At 54.0% G+C, this 24,632-nt stretch overlaps 1 protein-coding gene across 2 annotated transcripts; it reads right to left on the reverse strand.

The window, feature by feature from the left end:
• Positions 1-42: 42 nt before the first annotated feature.
• LOC106800473 (cytokine receptor common subunit beta-like) lies at positions 43-24,632 on the reverse strand. Of its 2 annotated transcripts, none has more exons than XM_087448955.1 (14): positions 24,531-24,632; positions 17,173-17,420; positions 16,086-16,209; positions 13,441-13,631; positions 10,036-10,187; positions 9,782-9,950; positions 9,099-9,234; positions 8,782-8,939; positions 7,496-7,635; positions 6,376-6,538; positions 5,197-5,287; positions 4,910-4,967; positions 3,934-4,037; positions 43-3,246 (listed from the first exon to the last, which is right to left on the reverse strand). In XM_087448955.1, the coding sequence occupies exons 2-14, from the start codon at positions 17,246-17,248 to the stop codon at positions 2,106-2,108; spliced, it is 2,703 nt and encodes a 900-aa protein (XP_087305081.1). In that variant the 5' UTR covers positions 17,249-17,420; positions 24,531-24,632; the 3' UTR covers positions 43-2,105. The 2 variants fall into 2 exon arrangements, with proteins under 2 accessions (XP_087305081.1, XP_087305082.1); XM_087448956.1 differs by lacking the exon at positions 24,531-24,632 and adding an exon at positions 17,756-18,394.

Here is a 24,632-nt window from a genome sequence, read left to right on the forward strand (position 1 = left end):
CACCTGCCCCATCTTCCCCAACACGTACACACAAGTTTAGGGTTTGGTTTTGTTTTACAACAAAAATATTTTATTGCCATTTTTTGCAGTTACCAATGTCTGAACATTTTGGGATTAATATCTTGGACTGCTTTCTAACATGTAGGTCCACTTCATTCATTTTTAACACAGGATTCTTCTTTAGAATGTACTAAAATATTGTTGCTGATTTCACTATTGGTGGATATTCAAGTTGCTTGTAATTTTCTTCGACCACAAACACTCCTGTAAGGAACAGAGATTTAGGAAGAAAAGTAACAGGAACATTTGCTCTGCCACTTATTAAAACATAAAGCTAGAACCATCAAAGAGATGGGGTGCCATTTAGAGAACAATGTAATAAAATTGGAAGCCTAGAAACTGACTCAGTATATCCAGGGTCTTTCTATGTCACAAAAGTGGCATTTCAGATACACGAACGAAGAGTGAATGATTCCACAGATGCTGCAGACACCGGGGCTACTCATTCGACGAAAACATAGAGTTAGCTCTCCATCTCACAGGCATACATTTCAAAATCGTTACAACCGTACATGAAAAGCTTGAAATACAAAAAAAAACTAGAAAAAATATAAATTAGGATGAACGCAGTTTTGAAGAGGTTCAGAAAGCCTTGTAAACTTGACACCAAACGTGGAGTTAGGAAGGAGTTCACCAGCAGATCTATTTGACAGCACAGAAAACTCGACATGGTGGACACCCAAAGCCTCATATACAAAATTAAAAGACAAACCACAAACTACGAAAAACATTTGCACCATCTAAGAAAGGCCGTATGTAAACGGTTTCAAAAATTCAATCAGAAAAGGATGAACATCCGACAGAACAAAAGACATTAATGGGCTTAGCCCAGTAAAAAAATATCAATCCCCAAGGAACATGAATATATGTGCCAACATGGTAATTATCAAATAATGCAAATTAAAACGATTTAATGCCACTTGTTTTGCACATCAAAAAGGCAAAGATTTCAAAGAACCATAATCCCCAGTGTAGGCCTAGACATAGTCCAGAAGCCCACCGTATGTGGCTGGTGGGAGTGGGAGCTGTGGGGTCTTTCTGGAGAGAGGGGCAGCAGGGAGATTTGGACTATAAGACCGAAAGCATACATGCCCTTTGATGACTTTCCTTTGTTGAGCAGTTTTTCCCAACTTTTGTATAGTAGACCTGGGTCCTGGCCTCCCCTCCCCTCCCGAATTTCCCCAGGCCCACCAGCCTGGGTGTAGAAAGATCATTTCAGCACTGCAGGCTGCTCCGCTCAGTGGCCTCTACACGATGCAGGGCCCATGGTCCCCTGAGGCTCCCCAGTCCCCTCGTTGAGACAGCAAGCCTTCCGGTGAGCTCAGAACACTTCTTCCCTTACCACGCCCATTTCTTGGAGTGACAATTGAGGCAGGCGCTATGCCGCCATGTCTGGGGCTGCAGTGCCTGGCATAAGCGTGCCCAGTCCTGGGTTGCTCTTCCCAGCCTTGAACCCCCATGGCCCCTGTCCCAGTGCCTCCTGCCTCCTGCACCTGGGCTGGAATCTAATCACGTGCATTCATGCTGCCGGGGACAGGCCACGGACACAGGTCCTCCAGCACAACCAGCCAGGGCAGCATCAGACTAGCTGAGTGAGACACGACATCTCAGAATAGGCTCAGCTTGGACCTCAAACTCACACTAATAATAAATCAGTGAAAAGAGAAAGAAGAAAATAGCAAAAGCAAGAAAACCTGGTAAAAAAGAAAGTGAGGGCAAATGGAATGAGTATGTATGGAATGTTCTATTAATTCAGAACCTAAAATTAAGGTAACTCAAAAGAAAAGTGTGTGTGTGTGTGTGTGTGTGTGTGTGTGTGTCTGTGAGACAGAGAGAGAGAGAGGAGAGAAGTGATTTGCTGAGGGTCGAGAGAGAAGGCGGTGGTGGACTCTTTTTCCCAGTCTCCATCTGCTCCAACATGGAAGCCTCTCCTTGGCTTTGCAGAGATGACTGTGGAAGGGACCAGGGGCTGGGGGGAGAGAAGGGCAGAGCGGAGGGAAAGCAGACCCTCTCCTTCCACTCGCACCCCCCGGGGTCTAAGGGTCTCAGCACACCTCCCCAGGCCTGGTGACATCCCAAGTGGGCAGCGACAGGTAGTCCTGCTGCTTCAGGGCTTTGAAGAGCTGAATAGCTGGCACCTGGGGAATGGCCTGGGACCGGGGCTTCTGGGACGGGGGCTTCTTGGGCAGGAGCGCCTGGTTGAGGTCCCCAATCTCAGGACAGGGTCCTGGGGAAGAGGGCTTACTCTGGGGTGAGACAGGGCCAGACCCCACGCCAGGGAGGAAGCAATAGTCACCGACCTGCTGCAGGACCAGGAGCCCCTCGGGGTGGGGGGAGGCCGGGGCCGCATCTGCCCGAGGCTCCCCTGGGCTCAGGATGGGGCTGCAGGCTGCAGGAGGAGCAGGACTGACCAGTGGGGACTTGGGGGAATGACCTGTGGTGGGAGGGAGCTCCACATAGCCCTCAAACTCTAGCTTCATGGGGGCCGGGGCCCCAGGGGGCCCACCGGCCAGTCCAGGACAGAGGCTGTGGTCCTGGTCTGAGGGGAGCACCAGAGGCGGAGCCTGGGAGACAGAGGCGGCCCCTGTGGGCGGGACGAGGGCCAGCTCTGCAGTGGTGACATAACCAGAGGCCACGCCGCTGTCCTCAGGGCCCCCAGAGCCTGCAGGCAGAGCTGTGGGGCTGCCCTTTGAGTCCTGAGCGCCCACCACCAGCCCTGGTGCAGGAGGGGCAGGGCCTTCCCCTGTCTCCAGGGAGGGGCTCTCCTCAGCCCCTGGGCTGGGCTTCTTCTCCAAATCCCTGGCCTGGCCCTGTGCCATCGCCTGGGACAGCGGGACCAGCTGCACCTGTCCCCCCGGGGGCAGACACAGGTACTCCAGGGACCCCGGAGGTGGTGGTTTCTGGCTCATGCCCATCTGCGGGGGCGCCAGCGGGCCCACCACGTCAGGCAGGGAGCGGCTGTGGGGCGGCCCCAGGTAGGGGCCATTGAAGTCGAAGCCAGAGACCAGGCTCTCAGGACAGACTGAGGGGGCCGAGAGGCCCGGCTGAGGGTTGGGGGGCCGCTCGGTGGGCAGGTCCGAGGAGGCCGGAGTCGTGTCAGGTTCAGATGGTGAGTCCCGGGCATCTTTAGGGTCCTTTGTGGTGAGAGGTGACACCTCGCTGTGCCCGCAGTCTACAGGGAACACCCTGTGGGGAGAACAGGTGCAGAGATGTTGGGACCACCCAAGGCAGACACCTTAGCCCCAGCGCAGGCTCAGGGTTGGGGGAAAGCCTGGCGCACTGGGGCTCACAGGGAGCAGAGAGCAGGGCGAGGAGAGGGGGCAGGCCTGGAGGGGGACATTGGACTTTCATTCGTCTCCCCACAGATCTCGCCCACCAGCCTCTGGGCTCTCATCCAGGGTCTTCCTCGCCCAGGGATGGCCCCCACCCTCGGCTCCCCGACAGCCCCAGCGTCAGGCTCAGGTCAGTGCCCCGCCACGCAGGCTCAGTCATCCCCCTCCTTCATCCCTGCGTGTAGTCCCCTCTCCTGAGGGTGAGTGGTAAGCTGGGGGCAGCGTGCTGAGGCCACGAGGTCTGCAGCCCCTCGGCCACCCCCTGAGGTCAGGGCAGTGTGGGGTCTCCCTGGGCAGCAGGGCAGGGAGAAGTCATCTGCTGCAGTCTCCCATCTCGGGTCAAGTCAGAGACACGGCCCTCCCTAACCTGGGAATCAAGTTCTTCCCGATGTCCAACTGGGATGCCGCCTGCTATAGTGCACACCAGCCTCCACGGATCTCTTCTCAGTGCCCTCAGGCCAGAGACCACCTCATCTGAGCCCCTGAGGTGCACGATGGGCTGTCCTCCCACCTCCTGGCGATCCCGTGCCCAGACACTCACCCCTCCAGCTCAGGGAAGTGGCTGCCCCACGGCCCCTGGTATGGGGGGCTCCTGCTGGTGAGGGCCCAAACGCTGTCTGGGAGCCGCAGCCCGGCGCTCCCGTTCTGGAAGAGAGAGGACATGTGTGCCTGTGGTGTGGGGGCCATTGAGAAACTGAGGGTGGGGAGGGCCATGGGGTGACCGGGGATTCAGTGAGCCCAGACACGGGGACATCTCAGCACCGTTAGGACAAGCCACGCTTTCTGACACCAGGAAGGGGAGGCCTGAGAGGGGCTGGGACTTCCCGGGGGTCCTCCAGCATCCGAGGATGGGGACCCTGTTCCCTCGAGTCTGCTGATCTGGGCTGTCGCTGCCTCCACGCTCACACCCCGGTCTCCCCCACTCTGGCCATGAGCGCCCTCCGCGGGCAGAGCTGGCCGTCCCTCCCTGACCAAAAGGCTCCCTCCACCCTGGCGCTGGCTCCCACCCAGGGGTCATCGCAGCCTCCCGTGGTGTGCCCCCAGCCTCACTGCCCACCTCCCAGTTCCCTTCATGAAGGGCTCCTGTCTCCACCCTCCACGTGCCTTCTGCCTGCAGCGGCCTTTCCCACCTGGCACCGCCCCGGACCCCTCAAAACTCAGCTCCAACGTCCTGTCCCCGAGGAAGCCATTCTGCCTCCCACCGGCCCACCTACCCCCAGTAGCACTAACCCCCTCCATGAGCCCACCCTGGATCCTGACACCCCCGTACTCAGCTCTCTCCGGGTCCACGGGGGCCCCCGCAGCCGGGGCACCTTGTGCATCTGCGGGACCCAGGGGTTGGCAGGGCTGAACTGGCAGGAGCTGGCCTGGCTCTTAGAGCTTCCCAGCCCCTTCCCTGGCCACGGACGCCCTACCACTCAAAGCCACAGGAAGGGGAGGAGGACGGGGGCACGGGGCCAGGGCACAGGAGCAGGAGAGCCCCTCCCACCTCAGCCGCCCTCACAGGCAGATCCTACCTGGAACAGGTGGCTCTTGCTGGGGTTGGGGATTTTCTCCTCCCACTTCCGGTTCAGCCTGGAAAGACAGCAGGGAGGTGACAGCCGCCAGAGCCCTCAGGGCAGCTGCCCCCTGCTCATGTTCTCCAAGCTCAGAGGGGAAACTGAGGCCCAGGGAGAGGGGGGGAGTTTTCCAAGACCCTCAGGGAGTAGGTGGCAGAGCAGGGACTGGAGGGAGCTGGCTGTGAGGTGCCTGGCACCCCCCAAGTTCGTGGGGACCCCACCCCCCCGTCATGGAGTCCTCTTACCTGTACCCGTAGATGCCACAGCAGCGCAGGGCTAGGAGCAAGATTAGGGTGGCGAAGACCAGGATGAGCGCCAGGACCCACATGGGCAGCACTTCCGGGCAGGAAGGAAGGAAAAGGAGCCTTAGCATCTGGGGGAGGGAAGGCTGGGGGCTCAGGACGTGGGCAGGTCAGTGCCCCCAACCCTGCTCTGTGCAGGCGCAGAGCTCCAGAGCTCACAGCCTTGAGGGTTGCAAAACAAGAGAGGAGGCCAGATACAGGCTAAGCAGAGGGCATTGGTCTGTACCCCCCACAGCGTTCAAGTACTGGGGAGGACAGAGAGGGGAGATCCTTTCCAGTAGCAGGAGGTGCTGTGGAGGGGACAGTGCCTGCAGCCCATGGCAATCACGAGGGGCTTCCTGAAGGAGGCAGCATATAAACTGGGCCTCGAGGAACATGGAAGATTGGAGAGGCAGAGAATGGGAAAGCTGCGCTGGTGGAGGCACCAGCAGGTGCAGAGGCCCATCAGGAGCCCCCGACACTTCCTGCCAGGCAGCCTGGAGCCCCTCAGAGGCTGGGCCCTCCGGGACTCCCCTGGTGTCCTTCCCTGGGCCTGGTGTCCAGCCCCCCTCTCTGCTTGACTGTGGCCCTCTCCCCGGGGCTCCTCCCCTGTTAAGGCCGCCTGGGTCTGGGGCGCTTGCTCCCCACTCCTCCCTCCTCTCTGCAACCACCTCCTGGACCTAGTCTTGCACTTGTCTCCTGTGGCCCCTGTGGGGAAAGGTGAGGGAGAAATGAAAGCAGCCAGAGCAGGGAAGTGGGGGAGATTGAGAAATCAGACCCAGACCTCCGGTCCCAGGCCTCAGTCTGCAGCTCCCGATGTTTGTTGCCATGGTAACAGGAAACCAGGCTGAGTGGTCCCTGGGTTGGTGTCTGCCATAATGGCTAATGAAACCATGGCCCATATTAATAGAGGGCTAAGGTCTGGTCTGAGCGAGGACTGATGGGGAAACCTGCTCTTCTCTGTTCTCTCAAGACCTCACCTGCAGCCTGTGTCACACCAGGTGTCACTTTCCAATGACTAGTGACTCATGGGATGGAAGGCTGCTTGGGCGGGGCGGGGTCACATCTCCATGTCCGCATCACCCCTGTGCTCTGCCTAGCTGGGCTGCAGCAGGAGGGTGGGTGGAGGCCGGGGAGACATACCCCACTCGGTGACCCAGGAGCGCTCCTCACTCCACTCGCTCCAGATCCCGTTGTAGCCACCGGGGGCGGGCTTGACCCTCACCCTCGCCTGGTACCCGGTGGAGGCCTCCAGTTGTGGCAGGGACATGCTGTGGGCGTTCTGGAGGGACGCTGTCTTGCTCTCCTGTGGGTGCAGGTGTGTGAGCAGTGGTGCTGAGGTTGTGGCAACCTGTCTGGGGCACGTGTGCGCAGCAGCAAACCCCTCCCACCTCTGCACCCCAGCTTTTCTGCTAGCCCTCAGTCCCCAGCTGTGCCCGCATCTCCAGGTCTCATGCGGCATCACTCCCATCGTGGAGGACTCAGCCCAGTGCCCACGGAGGGAGAGCACTCTGGATAGGACCGGGGGCCGCACCTTTTGTAATTCACCCCTGTGACATATTACAGCACCGAGGCCCAGAGACCCTGAGGAGTCATCGGGTCCCCCAGCCTTGAAACCCTTCCACCTCCCAGCTCCTCTGGGGGCAACCTGGACCCCAATGATGGCCTCCCCAGGAACACAGTGCAGGATGACTGGACTCTGGACTCTGAGACAGGGGCTCAGGAGCCTGGGGCACACTCCCAGCTCCACGCCTGACCCACGCCCTCCTGGCCTCAGTTTCCCATTTTCAGTCTAAATGTCTGGGGCTGGCTCCGAGGTTTCTGATCTGGGCTCTGCAGAGCCTCGGGTTCTGGACACAGGCCCCGAGGGCTGCCTGAGGGAGGGGGCAGGAGACTGAGCCCAGCGCTGGGCCCTGCCTGATTCCATATAAACAGCTCTGCTCTTAGCGGCAGCACATTTGCGCTCCGGACAAGATTCTTCTGAAGAAATGTGCACGTTACGACTTTGGAAAACCGTTTATCCAGCTGTCTCTCAACCCTCCCCACCCTAGGCTCCCTTTGCAATTCAGGATTGGCTGTGTTAATTTTGGCCAAGTCATGTCACCTCTGTGAGCCTCAGTGCCTTCACCAAAGGACGAGATGGTGACCTGCTGACCACACGGGGTCGTGATCACCGAGTCCCAGCACCTGACACATCGTGCCCTCCTGGGTGCTATCTCACCCCCTCCTCCACACAGGTCCCTCCCCAGGTAGAGGCCCTCACCTCCCATGAGGCTGCATCTTTCTTGTACTGGACTTGGAAGGTGTGACCTATGTGTTTGTAGATCATTTCCTCTGCTCTCCAGTGCAGGATGTAGCCGTCTCTGCTCTTGGTCACATTGAGTGTCGGGGGAGCCATCTGGACTGGAGGGAGGGAAACTTTTAGGGAGCATCATTCCTAACAATCCTCCCATGGAACATTCCTTGTGTTCCATGCTGGTCACAGGTGCTGTCTCCCCTGGCCCAGGCCCCAGGCCCCACCCATCTTGGGGTCTCTGTGCCCCCACTTCATCACATCATCTGTTTTGACCTGAGCAGCCCTTCTCTGGGGAGATTCTGAGATACACTCATTTGTAGTGAGCCGACCCAAGGCATGGGGTGCTCCTAGCATTTAAGTAAAAACAAAATCACTCTTAATTGGATCTATCCTGGAGTATTGACTACGTTCTAGGCACTGTAATGATGTTCAATCTGCATGAATTATTTCACTCAATTCTCACAACAACCCTATGTTGTAGGTACTATCAACCTGTCACACTTTACAGATGGAGAAACTGAGCCCCAGAAGGATTAAGTAACTTGTCAAGGACAGGCAGCTAACGAGCGGAAGAGATGGCAACCCTGCAGCTCCCCAGAGAGTAAGCAGTGGATTCAAACCCAGGTGACAAGAGAAACTGGCTGCTGCCTCTGGCACACAGTAAAGACTGTGCAGAAGAGCTTGGTCATCACGAAGCAATGTAGGAGTGTCCTTTGCATGGGGTCCTTGCTACATAACAGGAATCAGAGATGTTGACATGAAGGAATTACAGTTTATTTGCACACACCCTAGCCCGCAATTGAAGAAGTAAATCATAGAGCAAGACTAAAGATATCAGTCAATGGGGGACTTTGGAAACCTAAAAGAGAAAGATATAAAGAGGAAATGAAGGGGAAAGTTTGGTGGGATGACCAGCAGGGCGTGGTTGACAGTAAGAGCTTCAGGGCAGCTGCCGAATTGGAGAGAAAAGCAGAACTGTAGGAATGGAAGAAAAATATTTTAACGATGTGTTCCTGGGGATTATCAGTTGAATTTTCCTTCATGTTATTTGCCATTCACTGTTGTACTATTGCTGCTTGAGAACTTCAAGAAGAGATTAGAGTTACTTTTGTTGACTTTGCTCACTGGACCGTGTTGCGTTGAAAGGGACACACGGGAAGACCGGGCCCTGAGGAACCCTGAGTTTCTACGGCTTACACAACTAAACAGTGCTGTCCCAAGACCCCCACACAGAAGGCTGGGGGCACACTCACTGTTCTCTGAGCTCTTTATAAATTTCTCTTCCTCCCTTGGCCGCACAGAGACGATGTACTGGCTGTGGTTGCTGGGGTCGGGCACGGGGATCCGGCAGCGGTGCAGGATGTAGGGGCCGCCGCACTTCTCCTGCAGCACCGGGGAGCACTCTTCCTCCCTGGGGATGACGTGGAGGTGAGGGCAGGGGGGCAGGAACCACGGAGGGGATGAGACATCAGGGAGGAGCTGTGGCTGCTGCTGGGGCCCAGAGACAGGAGGAGGCCTGGAGAGGGCAAGGCCCAGAGGAGGGGAGGGGACAGAGGAAGGGGACACTCACCCTGCACTGGGGCTGGACTTGTAGAAGAGGGTGAAGGAGACTGAGCTGGTCACCTCGGACCTCACCTCCCAGGAGCAGCTGAGCACAGTGGCACCGTCGAAGGAGCACTGGAGGTTCCGGGGCTGAGCCTCATCCCCTGGGAGGGAGACAGTCCCTCAGTAATTCCCTCCTTCAGTCATCCCATAGCCCTCAGGGGGCCACCATGAGACTCATCGCAGAGAGATCATGGGCCTTGGGGCCAGAAAGACCAGGGGTTAAACGTCAGCCTGAACCCGCCGGCTGTGTGAGCACAGAGCAGAGCGAGTCTGTGCACCTTCACACCCCTGTGTAAGCGGGGAGAGCATGCACGTCTCAGTGCTGGGGTGTACACAATGACGCTGGTGTGTCTGCACGCGGCAGAGCTCTCAGGACCACAGAGCCGCTCACGGTGCCATCGTGACTCTCATTGTAATTGTCCCCAGTCAGAACCTGTGCAGCAAACTGGGGCCGAGACGTGAGCAAGATGCAGCCGCTGCCTCTGCAGGGTCACAGAGGGGGTGGGGTGGGCCCAGGGGAGAGACTCCAAACACGGGGCACAGAAGGTCCGTGGAATCCCGCAGTGTGGCCTCCTGGACTCCTTCTGTCCCGGAGCTGTAATGAGCCCCCTCCCCGCAGAGGGCATCACCCCGACCCCACTGCGTTACCTGGCTGGGAGTCCCAGCGAACCTCCGGGCTCCACTGGCTGGGCCGTCCCGAGAGCCCCGAGCCTGGAGCCAGCCGGGTGCGCACTCGGGCCACATAGGTGCTGCTGGGCAGGAGGTGCTCTGGCCCCAGGACAGCCTGGGAGGAGTTGGAGAGGAGGGTGGGGGCGTCCTGTTGGGAGAGAAGGGCTGCTGGAGCGGGTGCTGGCTGGGCCGCATCCCTGTTGGCTGGGGGCAGAGCTGGCCGTGGTCCCTACCTCCCAGGAGTCCTGAAGTTGCCTGTAGACCACCTCGAACTCCAGGTTGGACAGCCAGTGGCTCTGGGACGCCACAAGGGCCACTCTCCAGGTCAGCAGGAAATGGTCCCCAGCAGCAGTGACCTGGAGGTCCTCGGGGGCGGGGGGCTGCACTGGAGTGAGAGGAAGTAAAGGGCCCATGAGGGGTTGGACGCCTGTGCGGCGGTCAAGGGCCTGCTGGCCTTTGTGTGGAGAGACCTGGATTCCAGGTGGAGCACTGCCCCCCCCACCAGCTGGGGGAACTTGGACAAGACCCCTCCCCTCTGTGGGCCTCAGGCCCTTCATCTGCAGATTCGTGGGATTCAGTGTGATCTTGAGTGAGAGCTGTGCAGGTTGCCGTGCACATACAACATGAGCTCCGTCGACGGTGCTGGCGATGAAACTCTAAGTGGAGCCTCCTTCTGTCCCTGGGACCCCACTGCCCAGAATGTGGCCTATGTGGCCTCCTTCCAGCAAAGGCTGCTGTGGCTCACCTTGCGCCCTCTCCTGCTGTCCACCCTCCTTCCCCTGTCCCCCTGTCCAGTGTCCCGCACCTCTCAGTGCCCAGCAGAAACATCTCCTCCAGAACCTTCTTGGTCCCCATCCCCCAGGCAGAATCGCTCTTTTTCTTGTCCCCCCATAGACGGTTGTGTGGTCCTTACAACCCTGGTGGATTTGTGTGTTTCCGGGTCTGCGTCCCCAGGGAGTCCAGTAGCATGTGGGTGGCAGAAGTTGGGTCTTGACCCCTTCCCGACCCCCAGGGCGTGAGATGTCGTGGTTCTGGGAGTTTGGGGACAAAGCGAGTGAATGATTGAGTAAGTAAATGAATAAATACATGTAGGCAACCTTCAGAGGCTTTTCATGAAATCATTCCATCGACCAACAGAAGCAAACATCTGCTGGGAGCTACAGTGTTGGGCGAGCAGATGCAGTAGTGAATGGCACGGCTCCTGCTCTCCTGAAGCTCCTGTGTCTAAACGCTGAGAGATGACTTTCAAACAAAGACCTCGATAAGAGCCCCAACAAGATGTAAAAGTTCTGTGCTGGACGTGAACGTGGCGTGTGAGAGCCTGGCAGAGCTGGAGCCTTCAGAAAATCTTCAGCCCAGCATGGCAGATACTCGGCACCGCTTCCCACCCACAGCCATGCGGGCATCACCAGTCAGTCATTGCACAGCTAGCCCATGAGCCTGGCATGGAGGGGGCCCTTCTCAGCCCGGAGCTCTGGGAAGCTGCTGCCAACTGAACCCTGGGTGCCCAACAAAACCCATTCATCCAACCTGAGGGAGGTTAGTCCACCAGCTCCTTTCACAGCTGGAGAAACTGAATGAGGAAGCGAAATATCCTCAGAGCAGATGAGATGCACGCCTGTCCCCTCCCCAGCACCCCGCGACTTCCTGATTCGTTGCCAAAATGGTTTGGGCTGGAACTGACCTCCCTACTCAGCATATGCTCCAGGAGGCAGATGTCACACTGCCCTCCCATTTCTGAGCTGTCCCCGTCTCCAGCATGACCCTTCCCTGCTCCACGCCATAGCTTCACAGGGCAGGGAGACTGCCTGGTGTGTTCGGGGCTCTCCTGGTCATGCTGGTGCTCCACGAGCGAACAGGTTGATGAATGAACTGCGTGTATATTCTAACTTTGATTCGCATGCCCCCTCGTTCCCATCCCCTGGCCACACTCCAGCTGAGTCCTCATCATTTCTCCCCGGGGTGAGCGCCTTCGGTCACTTTCTGGGCTCCAGCCTCCTGCCCCCTCCAATCCCTGACATCTAGCCTGTACATCACCCACCTCCGACATCCTCACACCCACATCTGGTCATGTCATGCCCCTTCAATGGCTCCCCATCGCCTAGATGTTGACCTGTAACCTCCTTTGCAGGGCACAGAAGCCCCCCAGTCAGGCCCTGCCTGCGCTGCCCCTCTCCTTCCTCCCGCTGTCCAGCCCTCTTGAAGCTGGTGCTCCCAGGACACAATTTTAGCGCTTTTCCCAATCTGCCTTGCCCTTCTGGGTCTCCCAGGCTCTGCACACTCTGTTTCCTCTGCCAGGAATGCTCCTACCGTGCTCTCCTCCCCCCACCCTTCAGATCTTCCTGCAAAGCTCTTCCTCTGGGAAGCCTGTCTGACCTCCCACGGGCTCCTTGTCCCCTGCCCTTGGCACGTGGCACACACTTGCCTTCAGTGGGTGTTCACCCCGGACACACCTGGTGTCTCCTGGCCTCTCCGGCCGGTACTCTTAGCTCCCCCCGGGAGGGACTCTCTCTCGTCCACCAAACACGTGTTCTGAGACATTGTTTGAAATGAATTCACCACGAACTAACCCACCCCCTCTCCCAGGCCACAGCTTTGTGCTGCTGGAATGGAAAGAGGCAGGAAGCAAAGGCTGGAGCCCCCTCCCCATCTGACACCTGCAGGGACAGCAGCGTGGCCCAGGGTTAGGGACCCAGGACGCTAAAGTCAGACCTTCCTGGGTTTGAATCTCAGCTCTGCCACCAGCCGCTGAGAGGCTGTGAGCATCCAGCTCCCTCCGCCTGTTTCCTCACCAGTCAAACAGCAATAACAATAGTGTTACTGCTAATCTGGTGTTGTTTAGAGGGTTAAATAAGAATCGGTAGTGTCTCCTGGAAGCCCGGGACATATGTGGTTTTTGCCATGTCTACGTAAACTCTTATGATATGACTCTTCTTCTTAATTTAGCCTCATTCTAAGAAACAGTTACCTTGAATGCAGAGTTTGAAAAGTTGGTTATATTTCTGTCTAATATACAGTCCAATAAAGCCTAACTATTTATATAAAATGATCACTGACTCCCACCCATGACGACTGACTTTCTTGGGCCACCGTGGACACATGGTACACACTTTGGGGTGACTCATCGAAGCCCGTCAGGGGTGACCTCCCCTCTAGCGTGCACGGAGCACTCGGCATGTCTGACCCGTCACTGTCATGACTGCTCTGTGGGGGCACCTTGGAAACATTACGTCATCTCTTGGGGTCTCAAGAGCCTTGTCTATACGTGGGTGGTTGCAGACATCACATGAGACCACAAAGATGATAGAGTTTTCTAAACAGATAAGCTTTTATGTGAATCCTAAGAACGGTTCTTCTACAAGAGTTGCCTCCAGTGCCAGGAGGCAATGTCCTGGCAGGCGGGGGAGCCGCCAGGTGCAGGGGAGGCACCTTTGACCAGGGCTCATCACACTGCACCTGTTCCAAGGCCCCATAGTGAGGAGACCACATCCTCCTCCCTCAGGAGACCAAACCCACCCCAAGCAGGGTCTCCACCCCTTGAAGGCTCTCACTCCCTGGCCCTTCTCCTGCAGTCTGGCCACCCGTAGGGCCCACTGTCCACAGAGGGAGCACCCCTGGCCAGGGCCCCCAGGCCTCACCGTGCTGGGTCAGAGTGACGGTGAGCTCGGCGCGCAGAGGCCTGTCTGGTTGGAATGAGAAGTAGTCTCTGTCAGCAAGGACGAAAAGCTTGTAGGGAATGACGCATCTTCTGGGCACACAGCCGGGACAAATGCGGTCTGTCCAAGGCATGTCATCACTGAGATGGCAGGCCACTTTTTGCAGGGGGTCCCTGGCAGGAGAGGACACAGGTTAGCCCAGAGTGAAGAAGAATCAGTCATTCACAAACATTATTGAGTGGTTACCAATAAAGGTGGATGAGGAGGCCAGAAAGGCCGGGGTGGTGGACGTACTTTGAATTGGGGAGACAGCGAAGGCCTCTTGGAAAAGGTGACTTTTGAGCAGAAACTTGAAGGAGATCAGGGAGGGAGCAAATTCTGGGGAAAGGGGATTTCAAGTAAAGGGAAGCAAGTCCAAAGACCCTGGAGCAGGTACAAGTTTGGAGTGTTGCATGACTAGGCAGTTAACCAGTGTGCAGAGAGTGGAGTATGTGAGGGAGGGTGGTCTAGGAGACTAGCTGAGCGAGGGAACAGGACGCCAGCGCTTAAAAGGAATTTACGGAATTTGGATTTCACTGTAAGTGGGGAAAATTTAGAGAGTTCTGATCAAAGGAGTGACATATTTTGGTGTATGCTTTGAAAGGATTCCTCTGGCTGCTGGGTTGTGGATAGATTGGGTTGAGGGGGGATGGCAATACGGGATGCAGAAAGCCCAGTTAGGAGGCTTCTAGAATATCCAAGCTAGAGGAAGTGGTATGAACCAGGGCGATGGTCTTAGCAGATTCACGTTCTATCTGAAGACAATGTTGACAGCATTTGCTGCTGGATCGAATGCTGTGGTGGGGAGGCAAGGTGGTGAAAGAGATTAAAAAACAACAACAAAAAACCTCTCAGTTGTTTGGCTGGAGCCCCCAGGAGCCCCCATTTAGTGAAGCGAGATGGGGAGACTAAGCGAGGGCAGTCTTTGGGAGCAGAGCAGGAATTTGGCTCAGGACGTTGGGGTTGAAGATGCCTGTTATCTGAGGGGCGAAGGGGAGAGGCAAGCGCACCTACGGCCTGGAGCTTCGGGGAGGTGCGGGCTGGACAGGGTGTGAGAGTGTCAGCCGTGGCCTGGGGCTGGATCTCTGCCCACTGGATCAGGATCTGAGATTGGAGGCCCAAGGACTCCCCATCTCATCCTTCAAGTTGGAGACAAAAGAAAGGAGCAGACAAGGAGACAGAAGAGGGCAGGCCAGGGAGACATGAGGAGGAGGGTGAGGGTGGGGGCCGGAGTCAGGAGAAGGGGCGCTTCCCGAGGACGCTGTGGGCAGTCCGGGTCAGGCGCTGCCCACGGGCCCAGCAGGGAGGAGGCTGAGACTGGCCCTCAGATTCAGCACCAAGGAGGGCTTTGCCGCCTGTGGCAGGAGCGGTTTGGGCGGCCTGGGGGAGTGGGTCGGGGGCAGCAGAACCCTGGGGGAGCGGGTTCAGGAGAGAAAAACTGGAAAGGCACTGGGGACAGTGGTGTAGACACCTCTTTAGAGGAGTGTCACCTCACAGGAAGCAGAGGATGGTCCTGGCCCGCAGAGATGGGGTCAGGAGGTGCCTGGAGCTGCAGCCCTGGGTGGCATCTGTAAGTGGGGGTTGGGGCACATTGGCTCAGTGATTGGGGAAGATCCCGGGAGAGGGCCCATGCACGGCACAGGGAGAGTGGGGACCGTGGTGGCAGCAATGTCCCTGAGCAGCAAGAGCAGATGGGACCCCCAGCTGCGGCCTCAGAGGGGACTGGGACAGGAAATCACTGCAGGGGGATCCACGGAGGCAGGCAGAGGCAGGGCGGGCAGTGTGAGCAGGAAGGGGGCTGAGGAGCGTCTCCTCTGGGGGCGTCTGTGGTCTCAGTGCAGGAGGAGGGGTCACAGCAGAGGGGCGAGGTGGAGGGGGAGTCGAGGAGAGTGGAGAGAGGAGGATGGAGGCTCCAGGGAGAGCAGGAGAGAGGGCGATGCCGTGGCGTGTGAAGGGCCGGCTCCTCCACGGGGCGGCCTCCAGGGGCTCTCCCCGGACCCGGTGAGGCCGGCTGTTTAATTATGTCTGTTATGGTGAGTTACTCTCACCAACACCCTAGCATGGTGTGAGGAATCCTCCCACGTGGCGTGTGCCCAGGAGACCACGTGGGGAGAAAGGAGCAGCCCCACACTCTGGAGGAGGCCAGGCCTCGGGGAGACATGGAGCCCACCCCACAGGCTGGACACAGGACGCTGGTCCCACTCGGCCGCTCACCCACCATGTGGCCGGAGGAGGGACCTCACCTCCACAGCCTCAGTCTCCTCATCTGTGAACTGGGCAACACGTCCCCGCCTGGCCTGCCTCACAGTGAGGATGGATTGAGACCCACTCTGTGGGGTGATTTTGTTAAACTGTGATAAAATAAGAAAATTATCACCAGGACCATCATCAAGCACAATATTACATAGACGGCCCTTCTCAGAAACACTGACATCAGACACCAGCGCCCGGGCCTGGCAGGCCACCCGACGGAGCAGGGGCTCCGGGGCAGGGGCCTCCCTCTCTGTCCTCCGTCCACCCCCATGTGGCACAGCCCCTCGCAGCAGCGCCCTCCCTGCCCTCCGGCCCCCGGGCCCCGCGTCACTCACTCGTTCAGCCTGCGGTGGAGAGTCACGTTGATGAGCCGCTGGGCGTCCCGGGTGTCCGCCCAGCTGCAGACGATGCGGCTGGTGTAGTCGTTATGGCAGCTCAGGGTCTGCAGCGGGATGGTCCCTGACCGGGGAGAGGCAGGAAGGGGTCACACCTCTCCCCCCAGGGGTCCCTTCTCACCGCCCCTCCCAGCCCCTCTGGGGCACGTGGCACTGAAGAGGGGTCTCTTGGAGTCTTGTAGAGGCTCCTGGCTACCAGGCAGAGGTCCCTAGGGGCCCTACGTGGGGCCGGGGGCTCTGTGGGTGTGAGCGTCCTGGTGGTAGACCCTCCTGTCTGGATAGAAACAATATTCTAGCTGATTCACAGCACATCTCCTGAGCCCCTGCTGTGTCCTGCTCCTGGGCCAGGGTCTCCCTCCCACGCCAGGATGGGGACCCCCATCAGGCACAGGCCCTGCTCCTGGACACCTCGGGGCAGCCTGGAAGGAGAGGCACAAACACACCCTAAGAGGCAAAGCCCTACCCTGGACCTCCCCACCTTGGTCTCCTGGTCAGCGGCCAGGCCTGATGGTGGGAAAAGAGACTGCGGTTCCCACGGGACCCCTTGGGAGGGGGGTTCATGGGCCTCAGGAGTCTGAGGAACATCCCAGTCGGGCCTCCAAGCACGAGGAAGATGCTGGGGCTGAAGCAGGGAGAGACCCCCAGGCTGAGGGCCCCCCAGGAGCGAAGGTGGGGAGGTGGGAGCCAGTTGAGGCCGTCAGAGGAGCAGAGTGTCTGGTGGGGAAGGAGAGGCAGAGACAAGGCTGGAATGACGGGCCTGGAGGTTAGAGGCCTCGAACGCCACACTGAGAAACGTGGGCGGAGCAGGGCCACAAGTGGGGAGGGACTTTACAGGAGGCCAGGGAGGAAGGAGCAGGAGTGTGGGAGGAGGAAGAGAGAGGCTCCGGAAGATCAGGGAGAGAGAAGAAAAGAGAGAAGGGAGGGAGGAAGGGAGGGGAGGCTGGAGCTGCTGGGGTCTGGGGCTTCCTCAGGATGGGACCAGCTGTGAGGAGGGGGACAGGGAAGGGGAGGGAGCAATCGGGCTCACCTTGGGCCCCTGCCACACTGAGCCCCCAGCACAGAACCAGCAGAGCGATGGGGAGCAGCCTCTGGGTCAGCGTCATCTTTGGGGTCAACTCTGGATGAGCAGGGCGCCGGCACAGGTGGGTCCAGGTCTGGGTAGGGTCCGGGGTCCTCACTGCCCTGGAATCTTGTGTCCCTCCCTGGCTGGGAGCCAGGCCAGACCCATGTTATCGGCTCTTGTGGTTCCTCCTTCCAGGACTCTGCTCCTTAGGCCTGGGGAAGGAGGTGTTAGCAGAGAGCTGCCCGCTCCCGTCCTGTAGCCACGGAGACTCGGCCTGTGCTGTGGGGTGACGCCAGGAGCGGCCCTGATGCAGGGGCTCCAGCCCCCACCTGACTCAGCCTGACACCCGGGACAGCCCTTTCCCCTTACTCAGGGCCTGGGGCATGATATGGGGGGAGATGCACCCATGACCTCTGAGAAGTCGGTCCCCACCGGGTCCTGCATCAGGTACCCCTGGGCAATGCCCTGGTGAGGGGAAACCCGAGAGGCAGGCCTGGTGTTTGGTTTCTCCTGAGCTCCCAGCTCCCCGTGGGCTGCTGACCCACACCTGCTTTGGGGTCGCTGGGTGTTGGGGGCCCCCGCGTCCTCCCCTAGGTGTGATCTCGCGCACGCATGCCCGCTCACACGCTCACTGCCACCCTCCGGGCCTGGTGCTGTCCCCGCCCTCTCCATTTACTGTCATTCCTCCCACACCACCCTCTGAACGCCAGTTCCCTTTTCTCCGCAGGAGGCTGGGGATTTCCTCTTTTCATCTTGTCTGGGCCTGGGAAGTACCCAGGAGAGCAAAACAGAGGGCCGTGGCTACTTTTCTCCCCGTAAGATTGTCTGAAATTCACTCAAGACGCACACACACAGGCGCACACGTGCTCACAGATATGCACACATGCTTACACACGTGTGTTCATGCACACACACACATACACACAGAGCAGCAGCTGGCTTGTTGGGAAAAGCACAGCTCCGGGCTCAGCCAACCCGACCTTCCACACAGGCTCTGGCCCTCCCATGCCCGTGACCTGGGCTAACGCACCAATGCTCCCTGCACCTCGCTCTGGGCATCTGTGAAATGGGTACAAGCTCATATCTCACATGGTGGTCCTGAGGAGAACCAAACGCGATGATGTTTACAGAGTGGTTAGCCTGATAAATGCTCAGGAAAGAAGAGCAGGCTTGTTTGGGGCTGGGGGAGCGTATTTGTCCACTTTAGCGCCTGCGGGGGGCGGCAATGCCACGGGGTAGGCAGGTGAGGGTCTGCGTGGGCTGGTGCAGCTTGGTCTGCCTACCTGGGACTAACCTGAAAATTCAGAGCTTCTGTTTGGATCTTATCATAAGTAGAAATACTACATGTGTAAAGAGAGCAATTCATCCCCAAATAAGTGCTGGTTGGACACAATTCCAGTCAAAATCTAACAAGATATTTTTGCAAGAACTCAGAGGGAAAAAATGTATATGAGGACAGTTAATGAGATTTTTAAAGATAAGGAGGCTCTACCAATAGCAAAATTTATTACAAAGATCTGATAAGTAAAGCAGTGTGTTGTCTCACACACACGCGCGCACACACACACACACACGTGATAGATCAATGGACATACTGACCAGACAAACTCTGTTTTTACCCAAAATGTACTATATGGTGAAGGAGAAATCATGAATAAATGTGAAGTGATGGAATAATAAAAAGTGCTAAGATAATTGAATAACAACACAAACATATCAGCCCAAGTCCCTATTTCACACCATTCCCCAAATATCAGGTAAATTAAAAATCTAAATGTAAGAAGTCAAATCATATTAAACTTGCAAACCATAGAAGTGAATACCTTTGAACTATTTAAGCTTAAATGCAGTAGAAGAAATCAGAGAGACAAAGGCAGATAGATAGCACATTAAAGCAAAATCTTCTATACTTTATAAAAATAACCGAATCAAGAAGCAAAGGACAAAGTGAAAAAAAAAAGTTTACACCAAAATTGTGGAGAACAGATCACTATCTTTACACTGTAAACAGTTAAAACAAATTAATGTCACCGAAGGACACAAGCATGAAATTTACATGCACAGAGAGAATTCATATCAGTGGCTGACAGTTATTAAACACTTACCCTGAGCCAGGCAGTGTTCAAAGGGCTTTACAGATATTAATACATCAATGTGCAGGTTACTATTAGAATCCCCGCTTTGCAGATGAGGAAACAGGAATAGGGACGTTAAGTAACTGGTCCATGATCCTCAGCTGGTAAGGGACAGGCTGGGATTGAAGCCCGCAGCAGGCTGGCTGTGGTGTCACTACACCAACAGTGACTGTGTTTCCCCATCATCAGTACCGTACGTGTCTGTTCTGACATATACTGACCCAACGGACGCTTCTAAGGACATGCACAGATCCAGCAAACACAAAACTTTAAAACATCTAAGTTAGCATCCTCAGGGAGATTTGAGATCAGAGCCATTTGAAAGAACAGACTGCTATGCAAAGAAATAAACAGAGTTCTTGGAATTTGAAGGTATGAGATCCATAATCAAAAAGCAAATCTCAGTAAAGGGTCAAATCACAGAATGAACACTACAAATGATCATGTTACCGAGGTAGATGTTGGAGACAGAGCAAATGGGCAAGGAGATGGAAAGTCTTAGAGAAAAGTTGAGACCTGGGAAAGGGAGCCAGGAGTTTCAACATCCACAGGCAGAGGGCAGAGAGAATTGAGGGCAGGAAAGGCAGACAGTGTCACCTACGTAGCTGTCCCTTCCTCTTTGGTGACAGAAGCTCAAGCTTTAGCTGGGCTTATTGCTGTACAGAATAAGAGATTATCTTTCCTACACTCTCCCGTTGCCAGGTGTGGTCATGTGACTATTATGTTGTACAAGGAGATATGAGTAGAAGCACTCGGTGTGCCTTCCAAAAAAGGCTGCTTAAAGAGAGTTGTCTCAGGTGGGAAGGGTCAGTTTTTGCCCTCCTGCCTTTCCTCTTTTTTCCAGCCTGAAACTTGGAAGTGATAAATGGAGCTCCAGCAGCCATTTTGGATCATAAGTTTACCTTGATGATGGAAGCCATATGCAAGGCTGATACAACAGAACGAGAGGAACTTGGATCCCTCTTGTCACTGTGGAATTACTGTATCAGCCTGAAACTGTCTATTTCTGGCCATCTTTTATGTGAGGGAAAAATAAACATGTATTGTTAAGCCACTGTTATTTGGGGATTTTCCATGTGCAACCAAACAAATGTAACTGGAACTGGAAGAAACTGCACAGAGCTTTAAAGCAGACAGTCTACTAAGTGAAGAGCACGATTCATTTTTAATAGTGCCCTACCCAGGCACATGCTGGTGAACTTTCAGTCATCAGAGAATAAAAGGGTAATTCTAGAAGCTTCCAGAAGGAAACAAACAAACAGGTTATTTTGGGACAAGGGTCAGGTTGGCAAGATTTTCTCACAAGTGACCCCGAATTCTAAATAGATAGTGATGTCTTGAAAATACTGAGGGAAAACATGTTTAAACCTAGAATCATAAAAAAGTCAAGCTTACTTGGAAGTTCAAGGACAAAAAAACACAACATTTTGGAAATGTAAGGATACAGAAAGTTTTTCAGATCTTTTCTGAAAAAAATTACTCTCGGATGTACTTCAGAAAAAAAAAAATCCAAGAAAGAGAGACAGCATATGATACTGAAATCAGTGGTGAGAAAAGAAACTGATAAGACTTAAGGTTAAGTAAAGGGAAATTGTTACTGTATAAAGTGAAAATAAATAAATACATGATAACAATATTGAAGTAAAACTCCGATGATCTTACTGTAGGAGTTGGCCGTAAGGTTGTGGGTGGAACGCAGACGAGAACTGAAAGCTCGCTAAGGATCTTGTCTTGTTTTGGAGGAGCATTTATAGGTTAAGCCCAAATGCTGTTGGAAAATATAAGTTAAATACGTGTTTTAAAAATATAAGGGTTAAAAGTCACTAAGAGTGAGGGGCATAGAGCAAGAGGATGACAGGGAAAGGGAAAGGAAAGAGAGAGAGAGGGAAAAAAGAGGATAGAAAAACCTGACAACTTCTCATTCAAAATAAACACGCACACCCAGATTCTCAAACTCATGAAGAAATTTAATGGTAGGAATAAAAACTGGAAATGAAAAAAAAATGCAAAACACAAATTCATTCCGGACAAAAACAATTTCATAGGACAATCTGACAAAGAATTTTAAAAGAAGAATGCATCATGGTCACATAGAGATTATTCCAGAAATGGACGGAGAGCCATTAAGAAATCTGTTTATGATGAAAAGAAACAGATTAACAGGTTAAAATGAAAAAAAAAGATACGTTTATCTTAACAGGTGATCCTAAATATTTGATAATACAAAAGTCATTCCTGATTAAACAAACTTCAGCAAATGAGGAGTTGAGGGAAACGATGGCATTTCTGGGTATTTACTAGAAACTCGTGGCAACATCAGAGTCTAAGGGAAATGTTAGCACCTTCCTCATCAAAGGCACAGACAGGAGGAGGCTGCCCACCATTGTCATCTCCTGTGGTCAATCCTCCCCCAAATAATCTTTACATTCAATGCAACCTAAGTCAAAATTCCAAAAGAATTTTTAACAGGCTTGACAAACTGATTCTAGATTATAACAAAGCAAACATGAGAGACTCACTCTATTAGCTAGAAAAATAATAAGGCATATAACAGTGGACAGATGGAACAGAAAACAGTAAGGAAAATAACCAAGTAGGAATTTGGAAAATAATAATGGCATCTCAAGTCACCGAGGAAAGGATGGGCTCCATACTCATAATTAATGATATTGCAACAATTAGCTGATAATTTTTTTAAAACTTAGCTTATCACTTTACACATTACCCCACCCTTCCAAATTCTAGACGGATTAAAGACCTAAAAGTCAAAAATAAAATGATAAAAGCCTTAAAAATGTTTCTTTAATCTTTGGGGTTGAACAAGACACCAAATCCAGAAAGCATACAGTAAAAAAAAAAAAAAAAAAAAATGACAGATTTGATTTAAAAACCATTAACACATTTTTATACATGCAAGATATCTTAAACATGGTAAAAAAAAAAGACAAGTGATAATCTGGAAGAAATTATTTTCAACATAGGTAAATAAATGGTTAATACACATAATAAATGAATCATTCAAAGTTAATAGGTAAAAGACCAAGAACCTGTCAAAAAAAGGACAAAGGACTTTCTGTGCATGTCATAAAAGGAATAATAATAATAATCAGAGAAAGGAAAAATCTAAGTAAGAACCAGATAATTTTCATCCATGACATCGGACACAATTAAAAGATTGATCATTTCCCTAAAGAGAAACTTGTGTTTCTATGCATAACTATGAGGTTGTGTGTTAATTCAGTTACTTTGAGGATGGTTTGACAATATCTATTAAAATTTTAAATGTACCATCTCTTGCCCAGAAATTTTGCTTCTAGGAATCTGGGCTGCAGAAACACTTTCATACGTGTGGAAAAATTTGAAACAACCTAAGTGTCCATCAACACAGGATTGAATAAACTGTGGTGTGCCCAAACCAATAAATGCCATGTATTTCTTAGGGTTGATCAATGAGTTAAATCAGTATGTATTATTGTGAAAATTGTCCAAAACATAAGAGTAAGTGAAAAAATAAGTCATAGAACAATATATATGTTGTACTCCCATCTATGTACAAAGAAAAATTATATACTATGCTTAGAAAATGTTCTAGAGGAATCTGTATGGTAAAGGGAGTGGGATGTGGGACTAGTATATCAGGATAATTGAGACTTTATCTTTTGTGCTACCTAATTCTGGGCCATTCTAATCTTTAATAAAGCAGATATCCATGTATTTACTTGTTTAATATTAAATAACTCAGGGCCGACCCAGTGGCATAGCGGTTAAGTTCACGCATTCCGCTTCAGTGGCCCGGGGTTCGCCAGTTCAGATCTTGGGTGTGGACGTATGCCCTGCTCCTCAAGCCATGCTGAGGCGGTGTCCCACATAGAAGAGCTACAACTCTACAACTATGATACGCAGCTATGTACTGGGGCTTTGGGGAGAAAAAAAAAAAGAGGGGAAGATTGGCAACAGATGTTAGCGCAGTGCCAATCTTCCTCAAAAAAAAAAAAAATTAAATAACTCACGAACTATCCCGTAGTATTGGTGGATACAGCAGAACATAAGTAAAACTGATGAATGGAGAAAAGAGTGACCAAAAGCTAATAGGACAGGTTTTACTCATGAAACTATTAGAAAGAAGGAAAGACGGTAAGTAGAGAAAATTAGAATCCGGTTATGCAAAAAGATAACAGCAGGGCCTTTGAAGACTAAAAATTGCACATATGAACTTGCCACCGGAGCCTTGCACCCCAAGTCAGACCCATAGAAACACTTGGCCTCCCATCCACAGGGCAAATGCATGCACCTGCACACACCTGAACACACATGCACACACCGTGATGCAGACACCCCCAGACGCCCACCCACCCAGCAAACACACTTGGGCACAGAACATACGCATCTGGGCCCAAACCCAACTAAGCAACAGTGGTTCAGGGCGGAATGTGACAGTGAAAAGCATTCTGTGAGGGGGAAAAATATGTCCTGGGCAAGGGACTGGGCCCACTTCTGATCTTCCAAAGTGAGCTTCCCAAGAAGCACCGAGCTCTGGGCCAGAGCACAGCAAGATTCCAGGCTTCACCTTCTGCCTCCCAGTCTCTCTGCATCCCCATGGATACCCACGCATGCGTGTACACACACACACACACACACACACACACACACACTCTCTCTCTCTCTCGCTCGCTCTCTCGCGCTCTCTCTCTCTCTCTCTCTCTCTTTCTAAACCAGGAGCTCTTGGTTGTCAGAGCTCTTCCCTTTCCAGAGACGAGGAGACAGAAGCCCAGGGCAGGGAGGAGATGTTCTCCCTGCCATCAAGGCCTTAATGACAACTTAGTGACAAAGCAAAGATGGATGGCACACAGATGTCTGACTCCCAGTCCTGAGCTGTCCTCCACCTCAGCTGACCTCCCTGTGGCCAGGATAGCCAGATCCTGCCAGTGAAACCCAGCCCTCCCAAGCCCCCCCAGACACCCAAGCGGGTCTGCACCCCTGGCTGTCTCCTCGCCCACTGGCTGCCCGAGGAGTCTGGGCTCAGGTCTTCCCAAGAGGCAGAACCCCAACCTCCCCAGTCCCCAGAGCTCACCTGCCCACCCAACAAAGGACAGGCTCTCCCTGTCCTTTCATTCCCAGGCTCCCCACACGTCCCCTGCTCCCAACCCCACTCCACCCTTCAGCCGACCCCCGAGAGCCCGGCCCTACCTCTCCGTGGTGAGACAGCCCAGCCTTCTGCTGGAGTCTCCAGGCGGCAGAGAGCCTCTCACGCTTCCTATTTATGCTGACGTCGTTAGGAAACGGAGAGGC

The sequence above is a fragment of the Ceratotherium simum genome, chromosome 25, assembly GCF_057802395.1.
Source record: "Ceratotherium simum simum isolate JZ-2026a chromosome 25, ASM5780239v1, whole genome shotgun sequence".
Lineage (NCBI taxonomy): Eukaryota > Metazoa > Chordata > Mammalia > Perissodactyla > Rhinocerotidae > Ceratotherium > Ceratotherium simum.

Coding starts and splice junctions, on each gene's coding strand:
- LOC106800473 (XM_087448955.1), bottom strand. CDS start 17,248: ATGACGCTGACCCAGAGGCTGCTCCCCATCGCTCTGCTGGTTCTGTGC. Junction 9,951..10,035: donor AACTTCAGGACTCCTGGGAG/GTAGGGACCACG, acceptor CTCTCCCAACAG/GACGCCCCCACCCTCCTCTC. Junction 9,235..9,781: donor TCGCTGGGACTCCCAGCCAG/GTAACGCAGTGG, acceptor TCTCCCTCCCAG/GGGATGAGGCTCAGCCCCGG.